The sequence below is a fragment of the Poecilia reticulata genome, chromosome 5 (genome assembly GCF_904066995.2).
Source record: "Poecilia reticulata chromosome 5, P_reticulata-male-v2, whole genome shotgun sequence".
In the NCBI taxonomy this organism is placed as follows: Eukaryota; Metazoa; Chordata; class Actinopteri; order Cyprinodontiformes; family Poeciliidae; genus Poecilia; species Poecilia reticulata.
This window is the reverse complement of record NC_088834.1, coordinates 20,100,258-20,117,161: the sequence shown is the minus strand read 5'-3', so window position 1 is coordinate 20,117,161 and position 16,904 is coordinate 20,100,258. Positions and strand designations below refer to the sequence as shown.

Below are 16,904 nucleotides of genomic sequence, written 5' to 3'. Positions count from 1 at the left end.
ATTAAGCTATTTAAGATTTTAATCAACAGGTGCAGATAAATGACAAATAAGTAAAAACCATAGTAAACAACATATTTTCATATCTGGTAAACTTTATTCTTTTGCACAATGAGCTGCTGACTTCATGAGAGTCATCACTCCATATGTGGCAGATTGTTTTCTAAAAGTCCAACTCTAGACTCTGTTACTGTGTCAGAAAGGTGTTTTAAAACTGATTACTTTCTTATAGAAACACCAAAATTTGATTCCTTTATAAGAATATCAATATTTGTGTGTCTTCTGACATCAAAACATTATTAAAAAATTAACTACTTCAGTGCATTTAATTACAAAGTTGTTTTAGCTTCAACTGTTTCCAAAACTGTTGGATTGAGTTAAAAAAAAGAAGGAAGTCAGAAAACCACCACTTATCTGACTGTATATGTATATATTTGTATTTCCCAAAATTACTCTATGGTTTTGTTTAACACCACATAGTTGTTTATTACATGTGGAGTAAAGTGAATTTATCTTCTCTTTGTGTTTATTCCTACTAAAGTAAAATCTTTGCCAAATAAGCACACGATACTGAGAAGAAAAACACAACATAATGCAACCAACTTAAGCTAAATAAATGATTTATTGTACAAAAGAAAATGACAGTAAATAAACAACAAAAGGCAAAAATAATAATACAGTTATTCATACGCACATCCATTAAACTACAGAGATGGGGTGATTTCCTTTCTTTTTCACTACACAAAGAACAGGTATGAAGGGGAAAAGAGAGAGACAGTTAGAAGCGGCGAACCTGTCCAAAACATGATAAAAGTTAACATTTCGGTCGTATTTACATAGATATTTGTTACTCTCATATATTTATATGAAAACAAAACCAAAACTCTCAGACATACAAGTTTAAAAACACTAAAACAAAACTCTCAACAGCTTTGAACATAGTCAAACCCCAGAGGTGGGCACAGCTATTATTATTATTATTTTTTTTTTTTCCTTTGACCATGCATGACCGTCAGTCACTCTGTTAGCAACTTAGCCTGAACCTGAGAGCAAGGGGACCCTGTGCTTTACGTTGAAATTTTTGGAGGGGATGTGGCTCTTTTATGTGTTTTATGTTCACTCTGATTTTTCTGGAAGAAAAAAAATAATAAAATACTTGAAGACTAAAGTGAGGTAGACAGACTTGGAAATGCATTGTAAGTAATAAATAACCGATCAGTTGATTTTTTATTTATTTATTTTTTAACCACAGCCCCTAAACCAGCCTTTTCCTCCCTTTGAAGTGTTCTAGCATATTCCTGCAATCACAAAGGTTACGGCACATAACTTGTCGTCCTCTACTTTGGCTAACGATCCCTGGATACTCCCATTTTTTTTATTTTTATTTGAATGGCTGCTCTCACTTACAATACACATAAAAGCAAAAAAAATAAAAAATACAAGACAGATGACACGTTAAGTTAACAGTTTTCAATCTTTCTAACACAATAACAAATTAAGGTTGATGGGTGGGCCGTTTCCAGTTAAAGCATTTCCATAGATCCAGACATATATTACACACATGACGAGTGGGAACAGAGGCCTTTAAGGCTGCCGTTACAGTACATCCAGGTTCCAGATCGAATCAAAGTGTGTGGGTGTATGGACAGGCCCCCGCTTCAGACAAAGTCAGGAAAGTCAGTGATGGTATCAAAAAGAAGTGAAAACTTCTCTACTTTATGGTTTATCACCAGAAGCATGAATATTTATTTTATTTTTTATTTTTTTATCCTATACTGTACAAGCTCTCTTGTGCTTGGTAAAACGCAAACAACACTTCAGCTCCTCACGCCATGAACGTCCCATAGTGCAAAATTTATTGTTGGTAAGGTAGAGTGCCCCCCAAAAGGGTTTTTGTAACCCCCTTTTTTTTTTTTTTTAATATATACATATATCATTTATATATAATGTCAGAAGGCTCTCACTTTATCCAACAGCATAGTGCTTTCGTTTTTTTATAACAAAAGGATATCTTTGCTTCGACATCCAGGAGACAAAGACAAGCTTCGAGCATACTAATCTACTCTGTTTAAGCACTAACATTACTTTCTCCATTGTGACGATGACGATGACGTTGACGACGATGATGATGATGATGATGATGATGATGATGATGATGATGATGATGATGATGATGATGATGATGATGATGATGATGGATGGGGGCATTTCAAAATGCAATCCAATATGTTCTCTAAACAAAAGCTGGTTGTAAAGCCAGTATCTTGATTTTTTTCATTTATCATTTTAAAATGTTGCAGAACAGGTGGTTTGTTTATGTTTTTTTTTTAGTGATGGCAGTAATAACAGTTATAATAATTTTTTATAACAGCAGTACTGCTCACTCTAGCACTGAAGAAAAAATGTTAACAACTCAGGGGTAAAGTAGCTAATGCTCTTCTGTCATTTAAGTGTTTTTTTTTTTTCGTACATAGATGCAAACATGTAGAAATAGGTTTAACTTCTAGAAATAATGTGTTTATCAGCTGTTTTACAGTTGTATTTTTCATGAACACCGTGGGCGTGAATGTCACATTGATTTTCACGAATCATTTTCACTTGGCAGGGTGGATCAATTATATAAAAGACAACTTTAGTAAGTTTAAAAACAACAATTGGGTGCACAAATTTACATTTATTGTGAATTTTCTCAGAATTTACTGGCCCTGATATATCCCTACATTAATATTTGATTAAATCTCACTCAGCAAACTGTAGAGAAACTATATTGCTTCCTCTCGCCATAGAGCTTCTGGTAAATATTGGACCCCTCTTCTAAGCAGAATTGGCGGCGCTCATTTAAATTGGTTGTTTTAACCCAGAGTTTAAGCATAATTCATATATTTTCATATATTTTGGTACCAATCCAGAAGCCCAATGTAAGCCTTCTTTGTGTACTGCAGAACCATATTTTATGCGTGTTTTGGATCTTTGTTCTGTTGCACCACTCATTTTCTCCATGTCTCAGCTCTTTGACCCAGTCTGCCTCTGTCAGAGGAACACAAGTCAGAAAACATCAGCACAACCCAGGAAACACGCAAGCTAATTTTAAATGAGGATGCAGGAAGAGCAGCGCCGCCTTTCACAGAGTTTAACATCAACACAGTCTGAAAGGATGCTGACCGAGAAAGAAGCTCCAGGTTTGTCACCTTGAAGCTGAATTTGCTGTCGCCCACATCTTATTTTTGTGAAAGATGAGAAGGTGACTCCAATGACAACATTTTGAGGGGTAAAGGTGATCCTTTCAAAAGTTGAGGAAAAGGTACCGCCTGCAAAGCACGGTGGTGGCAGCATAAAGCCATGGAGTTGTTTCTGGTTCTGGTTCTGGGATAGAGCAGGCTAACTTTAGGTTTTTCAAATGGCTCGAACCGCAATACTGGAATGTAATAAAAATAAAATTAAAATAAATAATAGCTCCACTGATTGTGGTGAGAAGAGTGGTGTGGTTTTCTGCATCTTGATAAGGGATATTCAGCTAAACATTAGTGTGTAAGTACACATTTCACCTATTCATGTACAGAAAATACATGGACAGGTAAAACAAATTAAAACTTTGGCACTTATTTGTGTGTTAATGATCGGAATAATGAACTCCCACGTTTTTATAAGCTCCAAATTAACATGACATCCACACTCATGGTGAGTTCCTCACTGTAAGCAGAACTGTGTAATCGTGTTAATTTCACTGTGTGGTTAAATATCTATCTTTAACCATCTTTACATAAGGAAACAGTGCATTTATGACATGTCTTGGTTTTACAAAACAGAAGTTGACTGATATTTAATGTTGAAAAATCATGATCCTCCAAATCTACACCTACGTTTGCATCTACATGATGTTTTCTTTTTAGACTTCAATGAGTTCAAATATTATCTACTTTTATTGAGACTTTATTTACTTTGGGGGACAGAATTTAACCAGTTTAACCTTTTAGCTTTTATTTATTTCAAGATTACGTTTCAAAGCTATTTGTAGAAATCTTACTCTGGGGTTTTACACAATTATTAGCAGTTAATAATAGTTGGTTTGGTTTTGGGTCTTGACAACTTTCAGATTCTTCTCTAAACATCTATAAACACATTTTGGATTTGTCCAAATTATTATTATTATTATTATTATTATTATTATTATTATTATTATTATTATTATTATTATTATTATTATTATTATTATTATATTTAATGCGGCTACTGAGTTGTTGTAAAAATTTATGAATTGCAAAATGATTATGATCCTGCCCCCTTTTCTCTGCAAACACTTAAATGGATAAAAATATTTTCTGAATGTAAATGTGGAGCTGAAAATTAAATATATTGGAACGGCCCCTAAAAGCGGACGCTGCTTGATGAAATATACTCATGTCACCTGTCAACACATTCCACTAACCTGGACACTTCACAAAGATGCCATTTTAAAAAAATCACAAAACTAACATGTACTGTATAACATAATTTTGCCTCACCCTTTTCTGAGGCTGCTCCACAAGCAGACTCAAATCATTCATAATATACTGTATTTCCATCTTCAGTTCTTTTTTTTTCTTTTTTTTTGATTCTTGTTTTCATTTATAACTTTTTTTTTATACAGTTAGAATCAAATTAATTACTGGAAATAAATGGAAACCCAGCAGGTTGTTTCTGTGGCAGAGCAAAAGTGAAATCTGGTGCCGAGGGGAGAGCTCCGTAGGGGTTTTGGGTGGTTTAATGAGGGCTGAACGTAAGTGTGTGTATCTCCTTCTGCAGCCTAAGAGCACCCACATCGATCCACCACCATCCCTGGGATCTTGCCGTGAATGATCTGCTGCTTGTCGTTGAAGTAAAGCATGTTAATCGGGGACATCTTGGTCGGGGTGCAGCAGGGCCCCGCGGAGCCGCGCGGGTTGGCGTGCTGCACCAGGTGGGTGTGCGGATACTTCTGCATGAACATGTACTCACACTGGCCGGAGCAGTAGTTGGCTTTGTAACGCTTGGGGGCAATGATCCAATCCCAGCCGAACGCCTCGAAGTCCACGGTCAGCGGGTAGCGGCAGCAGCGGGACTCGGTGGAGTGCTCGTCGCAGTCCAACCCGAGGTTCCTCCGAGAGCGCTTGGTGGTCTCAAGGACCTTCACCTCCAGGAACGGCTGCTGGAATCAGGGGGAGGGAGGCAGGGAGGGCATGACAGACAGAATAATGGTTATAAGAGAACAACCGCAAGGTAACATACTAAAGAATGTGGCAAACTGTTGATGTCTCTATGTAGTCTGTGACAGTCGTCCACTGTAGGGCTGAGACATGCATCATGTTAGATACTTCATATCCATAAGTATTGGCTAGCTTTTTGTGCTTAAACCACCTGACCAAACGTCCTAGAGCTCAGCTTGGGTTGCTAGGTGACGGGCTGAGCTTAGCTGGGGATGCTAGGCAACAGGCTGGGCTTCACTGGAGGTTGCTAGGTGAGGGCCACAGCCTTCTGATTTGTTTTTTTATTTTTAAAAACTAAACAAAAAATGCATCTGTCGCTCTGTGGCTGGATTTGACAAAATCCAGCCTCTGTGGCTACAAACAATTGTAGCCACAGAGCTACAATTGTTTGTTTTTTTTTTGTTTAGTTTCTAAGTATTTTAGTTTACAAGTTTTTCCTCAAAATGATCATTTTGCTTCGCACTCTTTTATGCACTTAAAGTTGTTCGATTTCATGCTGCTCATTTACAAACATTGACTCCCTTTTCTGCCCCATTTGTCTTTTATCTGTTGTAAATTTTCTGCCTTCAAAACATATTTCTTTCACTTTCTGCTAAATGAAGCCAGATCTGGCTTGTGCATAATTGTTATAAAAATGTAAATCTCATGGTTTCTCCATGTTTTCCTTTACTCCATCTAAAAAAAAGGATGTGACATTTGAAAATATCTTTTATAAACTAGAATAGTAAGCTGTACAATATATTTGTAAATGCTTTTTTTTGTCCAAATGTGTGATTCCCATTTTTCTGCTAAAAAGTCAAACAGTTAACTAAATATCCTCCTACAGCATCATGCCTGACTATTCAACTCATTTCTTAAGCTTTCAGACAAATGCTAATTAAATAGTGATTGGATAGAGTCTGTTTTAGAAAATCCTTTGTTAAATGTATTGCTAAAATTAGGTTGGAAATGAGTCCCATGTTTGACTGATCAAGAATTAGACATACTGTAGCTGTACATCAGCCTGGCTGCAGGGTCAAAATACTTGTACTAAATAAATACTAAATACTTAGTCAGACCTAAATAAATATAGCACCTGTATGACTATATGAAGTTGGCTAGAAGAGCTAAAAATAAATACAACAAACTGTGAATTAAAGAACTTTGAAATCAACATTTTTTGTAAAGGGTTTCATATTCATTTTTAAGGCTTCAAAACTCCATCAAACCAAAGTGAGTCATTATCCACAAAGAAGCAAAACATGGAGCCGTGGTAAACGTCCCCTGAAGTGCTGCTCGACCAAAATAACTCCAGAAGAACATCAACAGATCATACAGGATCTCACAAAAGACAGAACAACATCTTTCAGACTTTCCTCTGTTAAGTTCAATAATAAGGAAGAGAAGGGGCAGAAATGGCCTCAGTGCAAAGGTCAAAACCATTGATTCCAATCCGAACACAAGGTTCATCTCACATTTACCAATAATTAATCCAAAAGCTGTTGGAAAAACATTCTGAGACTCAGTGAAACACTTATAATCATGCAGGGCAGGAATTTAAAGCAGCACCATCAAGTCCAGCTCTGAAAAGCAAAAATAAAATAAAATAAAATAAAAATATGTATCAGATTGGCTTAGTCAAAGTCCAGACTTAAATCTGATTGAGAAGCTGTGGCATGCTGGAACCAAAACAAACGAAGAGAGAGAGTCAAAACTCGTTCAAAGTCATGTTCATTTCCAAACATTTGATATCAGTTGATGCTGCCAACGAGGGAAAGTCAGACATGTTTACTTTCCTATTGTGCCTGAGGAAACTGATCCCAAAAAATATTTATCACTTAGAAACTACAAGAGCAAAAAAACACAGCACCAAACTCCAGGTGTGAAATCATTCACATGTCTGTCTGGAACAGCCAATAATGAAAACAAGCACAGTGCAACCCATTATTGGACCTGGCAGTGAAACTTCGCACCCATAAGTGGCAAAAGCTTCAGTAGCAGTAAAGTTCAGTCACAGGTCAACGCTGAATCACAAACAAAAACTGGTCCAATTCCACCATCCTCATCAACATGCACTGCAGAAAAACTCCTACCAATAGAAAACAACGGGATTATCCATCTAAAAACAGCAGATTTACTTTTATACATGGAGATTTCTTCCCATTAAACCTTTTAAAAAAATACATTAATTTAAAGATGGTGATGACAAAACTGAAAAACGTGTAATTTTTATAGATAAAATCTCTGAAAAGTGATTCTGATTATCTTAATGGGCTCGTGTATTGAGTATTTTTGAATTATAATCCGATGTAATGTTATTTTAAGGTTAGTATAATAAATGATGAGTCCATCATTTAGATTGATGGTTTCATTTTGCTTCTCATTCTCTTGCTTTTATTTGTTTAAAAAAAACAACTTAAAATGTATTTCCTATTCATTGGCAAAATTGACAAAATGTATAATTTAATCAATTCATGATTTATTTGTTTTTTTTAATAATCTGCTTTAGGGCTGATAGAATAGAATAGAATAGAATAAAATAGAATAGAATAGACTTTATTGATCCCCAAGGGGAAATTGCTTATTTGTTGAAAGCTACTCCATCTTAGGTGATATATACAAAGTTTGATACATATATACAGTATATATATAAGAGTGAATAGTTCAAAATGACTGGATATAAACAAATAAATAAATAAATAAATTAATACATTAATTAATAAATAAATAACAAGCAATCACATGCAATATATTAATTAGTAAATGAGCGCAGAATAAATTTGAATCGATTAGCCCAGACCTGGACATTGTAAAGCCTGACGGCAACAGGCAGAAGTGACTTTCTGTGGCGCTCTGTGGTTCACTTTGGCAAAATGAGTCTCTGATTCAATGGGCACTGACAGAAACTAGCTTTTACCCACACTAATGGCTCACTGTGTATGCTTGAGCTGACCTCTGACCCATAAGGTCATCTGCAGGCTACCATAACCTTGACCTCTGGGAGCAGCGAGCAGATCAAATATTTTACTTCAGCATGTTTGTTTTACAAAGTCTCCTTCTGCCCTCAGTGATTCCAGCTGGGCTGCAGCGCAGCTCTCTGTGATGCATTCAGGAGAGGAAATAAGCTGCTGGGGTGAAGCCATGTCGGCTTGGCTTTTACTGTGGAAAATCACTCAGAAGATCAAGGCGTGTTTGTCTCTTCGTTCTTTTCTGGGTTGTTGTGTTTGGTGATATTATCGTACACACCCTCCTGTGTTTTGGATTTAATTATTGTCTTTGGTTAAGAACAATAAAGCGCACTGCTGTGCGCTCATAGGGCAGCGGTTTATTGGCCAAGACACCAGAGCTGACCTCTAATGTTTTCTGGAGATCTGACCCAAATAACCACTTGGTAAATATTTGGCGTTGCTTAACTAGGGTAAGTGGCCTACATAATTCAACAAAGATGTTGTATTTAACTGTCAGGTTCAGTAACTCGAACTAGATTAATGGCTCACCGATGGCTTTTGCTCAGAGGCCGAAGTTTGAACTCATTTGTGCAGGCCCATTTATCATGCTGGAACCAGAGTTTCACCTTTTATAAAGCAATCTACAAATGCATCCAGCAAAACTAAGATTGTTTTCTTCATTATTCATTTGAGAGGTGAAGCAAAAAAAGAATCTACATGATAAAAAAGAAAAAGGGATTTAAATAGTTTCTATCCTAAACAAAGAATTTGTGATTTCAGTTTGGTCTACTAAGAATTTAAAATAGACTGAAGACTTAATTTATCTTTACAAAATGACAAAACATTTATAAAATAAACCTTTTTCCAAGTTCAAGTCAAGTCTTTTAGCTTAATGTTTCTAACAACCAAAATAAATATTTTGTCATTTGATTCATGCCAATTAGATCACTTAAATTTATGTCAACACAAACATATTCCTACATTTGGGCTGTTTTAAACTACTTTGCATCATTCTGTAATATTCACTAATTTAAATTGTAGAAAAGGGTTTACCATCAAACTACTGGATTGGAAATTATGAGACTAATGTTTGACACACATGAGCCACTGCTATGTGAGGCGGTTGGTAAATTTACACGCTTCAAAAAATTATGCTAAGAATCTAAACAATGTTTTCATATTAAATGTTAACGCTACATAAGAATATCCAATGGTGTCACGACTCACTGGTCAGTAAAACATTTTAATCTAAATAAAATGGCTTTTTTGTTTTATATAATATCAATAGAGTTAAGGGTGGCCATTATGTCAAACCTTTAAAAGAATAAATCAGTGTTTTATTTTTTAATACCTGCTTTCCTTTTATAGGAGAGTTTATAGACTGTGGCTTTATTTCACCCAGGCTACCACTCTCTTGTCTTCAAAGCAAGACGGAGTCTTTGAAATTCAAACTCTAGTCAAATAAAGTGTCTTTAAACGAGAAGGTCCATGACTTAATGTTTTAGAGTACTCCAGCTCAAGTCCAGCCTTGAGTCTTTAAAGCAGTGGTCCCCAAGCTACGGCCCGCGGGCCGGATCCGACCCGCCTCCACGCCACATTCCAGGTCGAATTCTTCGAAGCAATGTCTGTAAGTAGCAGCTTATACTTCAAAACGAGCCTTTATGTTCACATATGAGGAATTCATATGTTACTTTCCCTCAATGGAATATACTAGTCAGTCCCAGTGACCGTTTCACTAACGGTTTTTGCCCATGTGCTTTCTGGGTAAAAATTAATCGAGAAACGCAAAACTTATGTTGCGCGTTTATGTTGAATTTTTGCATTTGTAAACATTTAGTCAATCCACATCTTTAAACTATGCACTCATTAACTGTACATTACAAGATGGAGAATTGAGCTTAATTTAAAATGAAATGACCGTGTGCTGCATGACTTCATGTTGTATTGGTCTGAGAGAACTTAGTGGTCATTATTGTGATGTTACAAATACGAATGTGGATATAAAGCATTAAATCAAACAAGATAATTCACGAGACAATATTTGCATTTTTGTCAGAGCGATAGTCTCTGGTTTTGTTGATTTTTTTTTCACTCTGATTAAACTGGATGGAGGTTTTCAGAGTGTGAACGAGTCCAAATCAAGTCTCCGTTATTTAAAGTCCAAGCACAGATCCAGATAAAGTCTTGAGTATTTATAGAGTGTTGATAAAAGTTGAAATGTATTTTATGAATTAGGCCTCACAGTCTTTCCTGGGATTCAACATCTAAGCTTTCTTTGAGATTGTTTGACATTTTATCGTCATAATATCAGAAATATGTCAGACTGTCCATCTGTCCTTCTGGTTGTCACAAGATAGAAATGAAGATCAAATCATTTAAGTAGTAAATTTGGATTTTCATCATTAATTGCAGTCTAGTCTCATGTGAAAACATATAAGCTCATTAAGAATAACTATAATAATTTACAAGATGAATGCAAATGAGCCATTAATTAAAGATTTATCTTAACCCTTTCATGCATAGTGGTCACTACAGTGGACAGATGTCTAAAAGCCATTTTCTTGTGCTTCTTGTGGATTTTTATGTTATAAATGCACACAGACCTCTGAAGTGGACACTAATGCATCATAAAACACACTATCAACTACTGGCCATCAGCTGCAAATGCAAGAAGTTATTTTTATTAAATCCAATATGGCGGACAGATAAAACAGCATGCCAACCGACCCGGTCCCTCCTTCTACTGTAGACCACACTTGCAGGTAGAAATAAAATATTGTGACATCAGATAACCCCTAAAGAACAATACTACTGATGTATTTTTCAAATAACAACTTTGTATTTGGAGAAAATTACAATTGATCACCTAAAAAAAATATATAAATAAATAAATAAAATAAGTTTTCTCCGGGTACTCCGGTTTCCTCCCACAGTCCAAAAACATGACTGTTAGGTTAATTGGCCTCTCTAAATTGTCCCTAGGTGTGAGAGTGTGTGTGCATGGTTGTTTGTCCTGTGTGTCTCTGTGTTGCCTTGCGACAGACTGGCGACCTGTCCAGGGTGAACCCCGCCTCTCGCCCGAAACGTTAGCTGGAGATAGGCACCAGCAACCCTCCCGACCCCACTGAGGGACAAGGGTGAAAGAAAATGGATGGATGGATGGATAAATAAAATAAATTCTTCTTTACAAAAATTGTTTCCTACCTGTTTTTTTATGCCTTTAGAAAATAAAATAAAAAATTGGAAAAAAAAAAATCCTGACACAAAGGGTCATAATTCATGCATGAAAGGGTTAACTTCTGAGCAGGATGGAGGCTGCCTGTTATTTATATAAAAGTGAGCGGCAGTGAGGCCCCTCCCTGCTGTCCGGCCCTGGGGACAGGTCTGAGGATCCTTACCAGCCCCTCCTCCCCGGGTCGCAGCGAGGTAACGGCCAGGTCATTGCCGCTCTCGTCAAAGGCGTTGATGTCGATTCCCCAGTTGGTGTGGGGCTGCTTGAACCAGTTCTGCAGCACATGCTTGAAGTCGATGCTCTGCCAGTGGCCGGCCCTGGAGTTGAGCTCTATCTTCAGGGAGCGGATGCGGATGTGGCGGCTGCCCTGCTCCGTGACGGGCTTCAGTCGCAGAATCTGCAGGTAGACGGTGGAGGTCTGCTGCAGCGGCCGGAGATACACCCACAGCTGAGCCTTCAGCACCTTGGTGAACATCAGCTTGGGGCTGAACTTGAAGAAGCAGCAGCTGGGCTTCCCGTTCACCTGCACCAGGGGCTCCGCTGCCAAAACGAGAGAGAGACCTGGTTTTAATTGGCAAACTATGATGAAACACTCAAAGTGTAAATTATTATCAAATGGGGCTTGTACAATATCTAATAAAAGCTGATCAGGAGTTATTATTTGGATAATAGGAATCATCATCCATGTAATCTGGCATAGAAAGTTAACCCAGGCTGTTTGCAAACACAAGGGGAGCGTTGATCAGGAAGTCAGCCGAGAGGCGGATGGTGACTCTGGAGGAGCTGCAGAGATTCACAGTTCAGCTGGATCACTATTAGTTCTGCATTTCACTAATTTTAACTTTGTGGAAAACCAGAAAAAGTAATCGTCACCATGCTGGGAACAAAGCAAACATGTGAGGCCGAGTTTAAACTCCTAAGTCTCCATGAATAATGGCATGTCTGTCGGAAAGCTAACACTGCTTTTAATTTAACTCCATCCTCTCAGTGGAACCTCCTCCATGCTTTGGATTTGCTTTTCCTCTGCAGGGACAGGGAGGCTTTTCAACTTTGTTTGAAAATGGAATGAAATGCAGAAAAACTGTTGGTAGGAGCAGCAGAAAACCTGAGACTGTAAGGTTTACCTTTCAGTAGAACAACAGCCCTTAACATGCAGCCAGAGCTGCAGTGTTTTGATCAAAATATGGTCCAGTCAAAGTCCAGACCTGTATCACATTCAGAATCTGCAGCAAGACTTAAAAATTGATGTTTACATATTGTCTCCACATAATCTAAGTCAGCTTAAGTCACTTTGAAAAGGAGAATGGGTAATAATATTCGTCTCTGGATGTGCAAATCAGAAAATAAACACTTTACTCACTTTTTTCTATTTTTTCTTCACAATAGTTCATTGTTTGGCCAAACAGTGCAAAGCAGTACATCATTATGCAACCCAAAACAGCAGAATCCATCCACCCATTTTCTACATTAACCAGTCCATCACAGGACGATAACCAGGGATAAAAAACATCCACACACATAAAACAAATTAGACTTGCAACTAATTCACAACTAACCAGCTTTCATGTTCCCGTAGTGTGAAAGAAAACCGGAGACCATAAAGATATTAAAAACATGGAAACTCCTGCACAGCTGTCTGAGCGACATCCTCCTCTATAAAACTCTGCAGGAACCGTTAACAACGTTGTACGATGCGTTTTTCCCACTGTAGTAGTGTATCTGCTTTTCACTTATAAATGATAAACACAATGCAACCACGAGATCCTCCTCAATAACTGGAACCAACGACAAGATGTGCAAAAAAACCCAGCAATAAAATAAACTATTTTTTGTTAAGCTAGCTTCATTTCACAACGAAATAATCAAGAAATGCAACACAATATTCATCCAGACGGGTTAAAGTCGCATGTTAAAAAATATCAATACAAATATGTTTGTACTTCACGTTTGACTTTTTAAGTTGATTAGAACATGTATGATCTCTTTATCAGTATTTCATAACTTTTCCAGGGCAAAACTGTAATGCAACTCCAGGGTACATTTTGCTCAGTCACTCTTAAAAAATGCAAACGACAAGAACACTTGTTATTAAATTGAAGCCGATGTGTGCAAATCTTAAAATGCTGAGTTGTAACAGTAAGAATTTTTTTTATTTTTACCCAAGCTACAACCAGAGAAATAATTAGAGGTTAAAAACAAATGAAGCAGCGATTTAGTTCCTGTGCTTCCGGTGAGCTGAAAAGGTTTTGTGGACGATTTCATCATCCTATTTTCTGTTTTACTTAAATGCAACAAGTGTGAGATTTCAATCACTAAGAGCAAACAAAAAAAGGAAAAGTATTCGTTTTTGCAGGTTGATATTGTAAAACAGTAATGTATATTATTGAGAATACTATTTATATAAAACGCTATGCAGTATTTTGTCATTTTGCTCACTGGCTGCTGCGTCACAAGTGCACACTGCCTTGTATTTTGGCCCGTTCAGTCGGGGAACATTTGTGATTACTTGAAGGTTGGAAAACAACCATTTGCATATTAAAACAAGAATCAGTAATGGTGGCCAGTGGCCAGATGGTAACCTTCGATTCCCCTGGGTCAGCACTAATGAAATGGACTACCCTGAAATTACATCAAGCAGAAATAAAACATCTTAAGTTTTTTTTTTTTTTTACCATTTTTTCCCCTCCAGTGCCTGCCTTTTGTTGGAAATTAATTAAGGGTGTGAATTAAGAGTTATGCTGGCGGACACTTGAAGTTCACAGATTTATTCCTGTCATGATCCGCGGCTGTGATTTGTGTCAGATCTGCATATGGTTCATTTACATAGACCTCAATCTGATCTAATGTTATCCATCCGTTGAATTCAGACATTCATTTCCATGTAAAGTGTTCGTTTATTTAGGGAAATGTATTCTGTATCTATCTGGTATAATAATGTGGCAACACAGTACAATGGTCTTCTTCTTCTTCGTGTGAGAAGAGGGTGAGTGGAGAGTGGAAGAAGAGCGAAAGAGAGAGCAATTGTATTTCTACATCTTTGACTTTTTTCTTACTGTTTTTTCACTTGGTGTTTATGTTAATTGTTTAGTTGAGATTTTGTGTTAGTTTTGTCACGTTTTTAGGGGTTTTTGTTTGGGTTCGGGTGTGGCCGTCAGGCGTACCTGGCTGGCCGGCGTCTAACGACGCCATGGTGGTTGGTGGTGGTGGGGCTTTCTCCACGCTGACACGGAAGAACGGCGTCAAGGTGGGCGTTCTCCGTGTAGCGTGGAGGAAGTTTGTTTGGCTGTGGGAGAGGTGATTGGACATGGGTCCATAAGGTCTGCGGCTCGCATGAACGGAGCTGTAGTTTTGTTTGTTGAAAAAGAGGAGCAGGCTCAAAAGCTGGTGGAGGTAGGCGTTGCTGTCAACGGCCTGCTTTTACAAGTTTCACCGCTCACTTTACCTTCAACTAGGGTAGCATTATCAAACGTGCCCCCGTTCATTAGTGACGAGTTCTTGATTAGAGAGCTGTCTCGGCACGGTAAGGTGGTGTCACCAATCAGAAAGGTTACGTCAGGGTGTAAATTACCTTTACTGAGGCATGTTGTCTCTCACAGGAGGCAACTGTTTATGTTGTTGAACAGACGCGACGAGGAACTTAACCTGCGTTTTCATGTTAGATTAGATAACTTTGACTATGTGCTTTTCGCAACATCTGCTAGCATGAAATGTTTTGGTTGCGGTCAGGAGGGGCACATTGTAAAAATGTGTCCCGACAGGGCTGGCCCGGCCCCGCCAAGTACGGCGAAGTGAGCAGGAAGAGGCCTGGTGAAGCTGCGGCGGGAGAACCCGCGGTGGTGGTGGAGGGGCCCGCTGTCATGGTGGTGGAACCAGCGGTGGTGGCGGAAGAGTCAGCTACTGGAGAACTGACAGAAGGTATTGTTGAGGGTTCAGTAGTGGACGGTGAGGAAACTGTGAAAATGAGTGTATGTGTGAGAATGGATGGAAGCGCAGTGTTGTGTGGTGATGGGGTGAATGGTGGTGGTGATGGGGCGAATGGTGGTGGTGAGGGTGAAAGTGAAGTGGTAGAGAGGGATGGTGTGCAGGGAGAGCAGCAGGTGGAGGTGAGGGGCGATGAGGAGCAATTGGGGTGTGGAGATCAGGGAGGGAAAGGAGAGGTGCAGGTGGAGGGACAGAACAGTGCAGAGTTGTTTTTTGGAGCTGGAGTGGCAGGAGAGACGGGTGAAACAGAGGAGGCAATGGAACTGGAGGCTTCAGCCCCGTTAAAGAGGCGAAGTAAAAGGAGGAATGTGGTGACTGCTGTACAGTGCCAGCAAGCAGGCCTGCAAGCTGGCTGCAGAGAGGAAGGAGGTGTCGGACAGCAGCGACAATGAGAGCTGGTTCTCTGACAGCAGTGAAATATCTGTCACACAAATGAGTTGCAAAGCACCTAGATACCCTGTAGAGTCTTTTAGAACTTTTTTTAAAAGAAACTAAAGAATTCAGAGGAATAAAAATTGAAAGTTATTTTCCTGATTTAAAATAATTTTATTTCTCAGCAAGGTATCACATCAGGAACAAAGAGGTATCAGGTTTTGCAGACAGAGACGTCTATAGATTAAAGATTGACTAAAGTTAGAAAACAACTTTGATTTAAATGATGCACTGTAGCATTTTATTATTTTTTATAGTCCTTTGGTATTTCGTTTTTAGCTTCTTACCCAATATGGATTCTTTTAAAATAGCATCTTTGAATCTTAACGGGGCGAGGGAGGCTGGAAAACGAGCTTTGATTTATCAGATGTTGAACCAAAAGAAAATCGATGTAATTTACCTGCAAGAAACGCACAGCGATAAACTAATGGAGACAGACTAGGGCAGAGAGTGGAAGGGAGAGGTCCTTTTAAGTCACGGCACCTCCCAGAGTGCAGGCAGTGGCGCAAAAAGTGGGTATGCAGGGTATGCAACGCATAGGGGCGCAGCACCAGAGGGGGCTCCAAAACCCCGTCTGGAGGGGGTGGCGCGCCGATGATGTTTTCCCGTACATTTCTGCGCGCCTTACGCTCCTTCACATCGCGCACATAACGAGGTAAATGTAGCGAGGGGGGGGGGCTGAGTGAGCGTCGCTCCTTCACCCTGACGTTCCTTCCCTCGGTCGGGGGGAGGGGGGAGCGCCGATCTATGTTTTTGCATCCACCTGAATAATGTGTAGTTGCGCCACTGAGTGCAGGGGTGGGCTTCCTCTTTTCTAGAGCGTTCACCCCAAACTCAACAGAAGTAGAACATGTCATTCAGGGGAGGTGTCTTTTAGTTAAGACAAAGTTTGATCGTTTTAGTATAGTTTTTATTAATATTTATGCTCCTATCACCAATGCAGAGAAAGAACTCCACACAGCCCTCCTCAGCATGCAGGGCCAGAAGTCCCCGGGCATTGACGGGCTCACGGTTGAGTTCTACAAGGCCTACTGGGACATTGTGGCAAAAGACCTGCTCGACGTCTACAATGAAAGTCTGTCCACCGGTTCACTCCCCTTGTCCTGCTGCATG

The 16,904-nt window shown here is 38.9% G+C and overlaps 1 protein-coding gene across 2 annotated transcripts in view; it reads right to left on the bottom strand.

Moving 5' to 3' along the window:
• Positions 1-600: 600 nt before the first annotated feature.
• Positions 601-16,904, bottom strand: part of LOC103465311 (growth/differentiation factor 11) — a 38,096-nt gene continuing 21,792 nt past the window's right edge. The window contains exons 2-3 of one of the 2 annotated variants that reach the window (XM_008409998.3): positions 11,545-11,918; positions 601-5,161 (exon numbers count right to left, since the gene is read on the bottom strand). In XM_008409998.3, coding sequence (XP_008408220.1) covers positions 4,781-5,161; positions 11,545-11,918 — 755 coding nt within the window. In that variant the 3' untranslated portion in view covers positions 601-4,780. The remainder of the gene's footprint in view (positions 5,162-11,544; positions 11,919-16,904) is intronic. The other variant, XM_008409999.3, reaches the window with a different exon arrangement.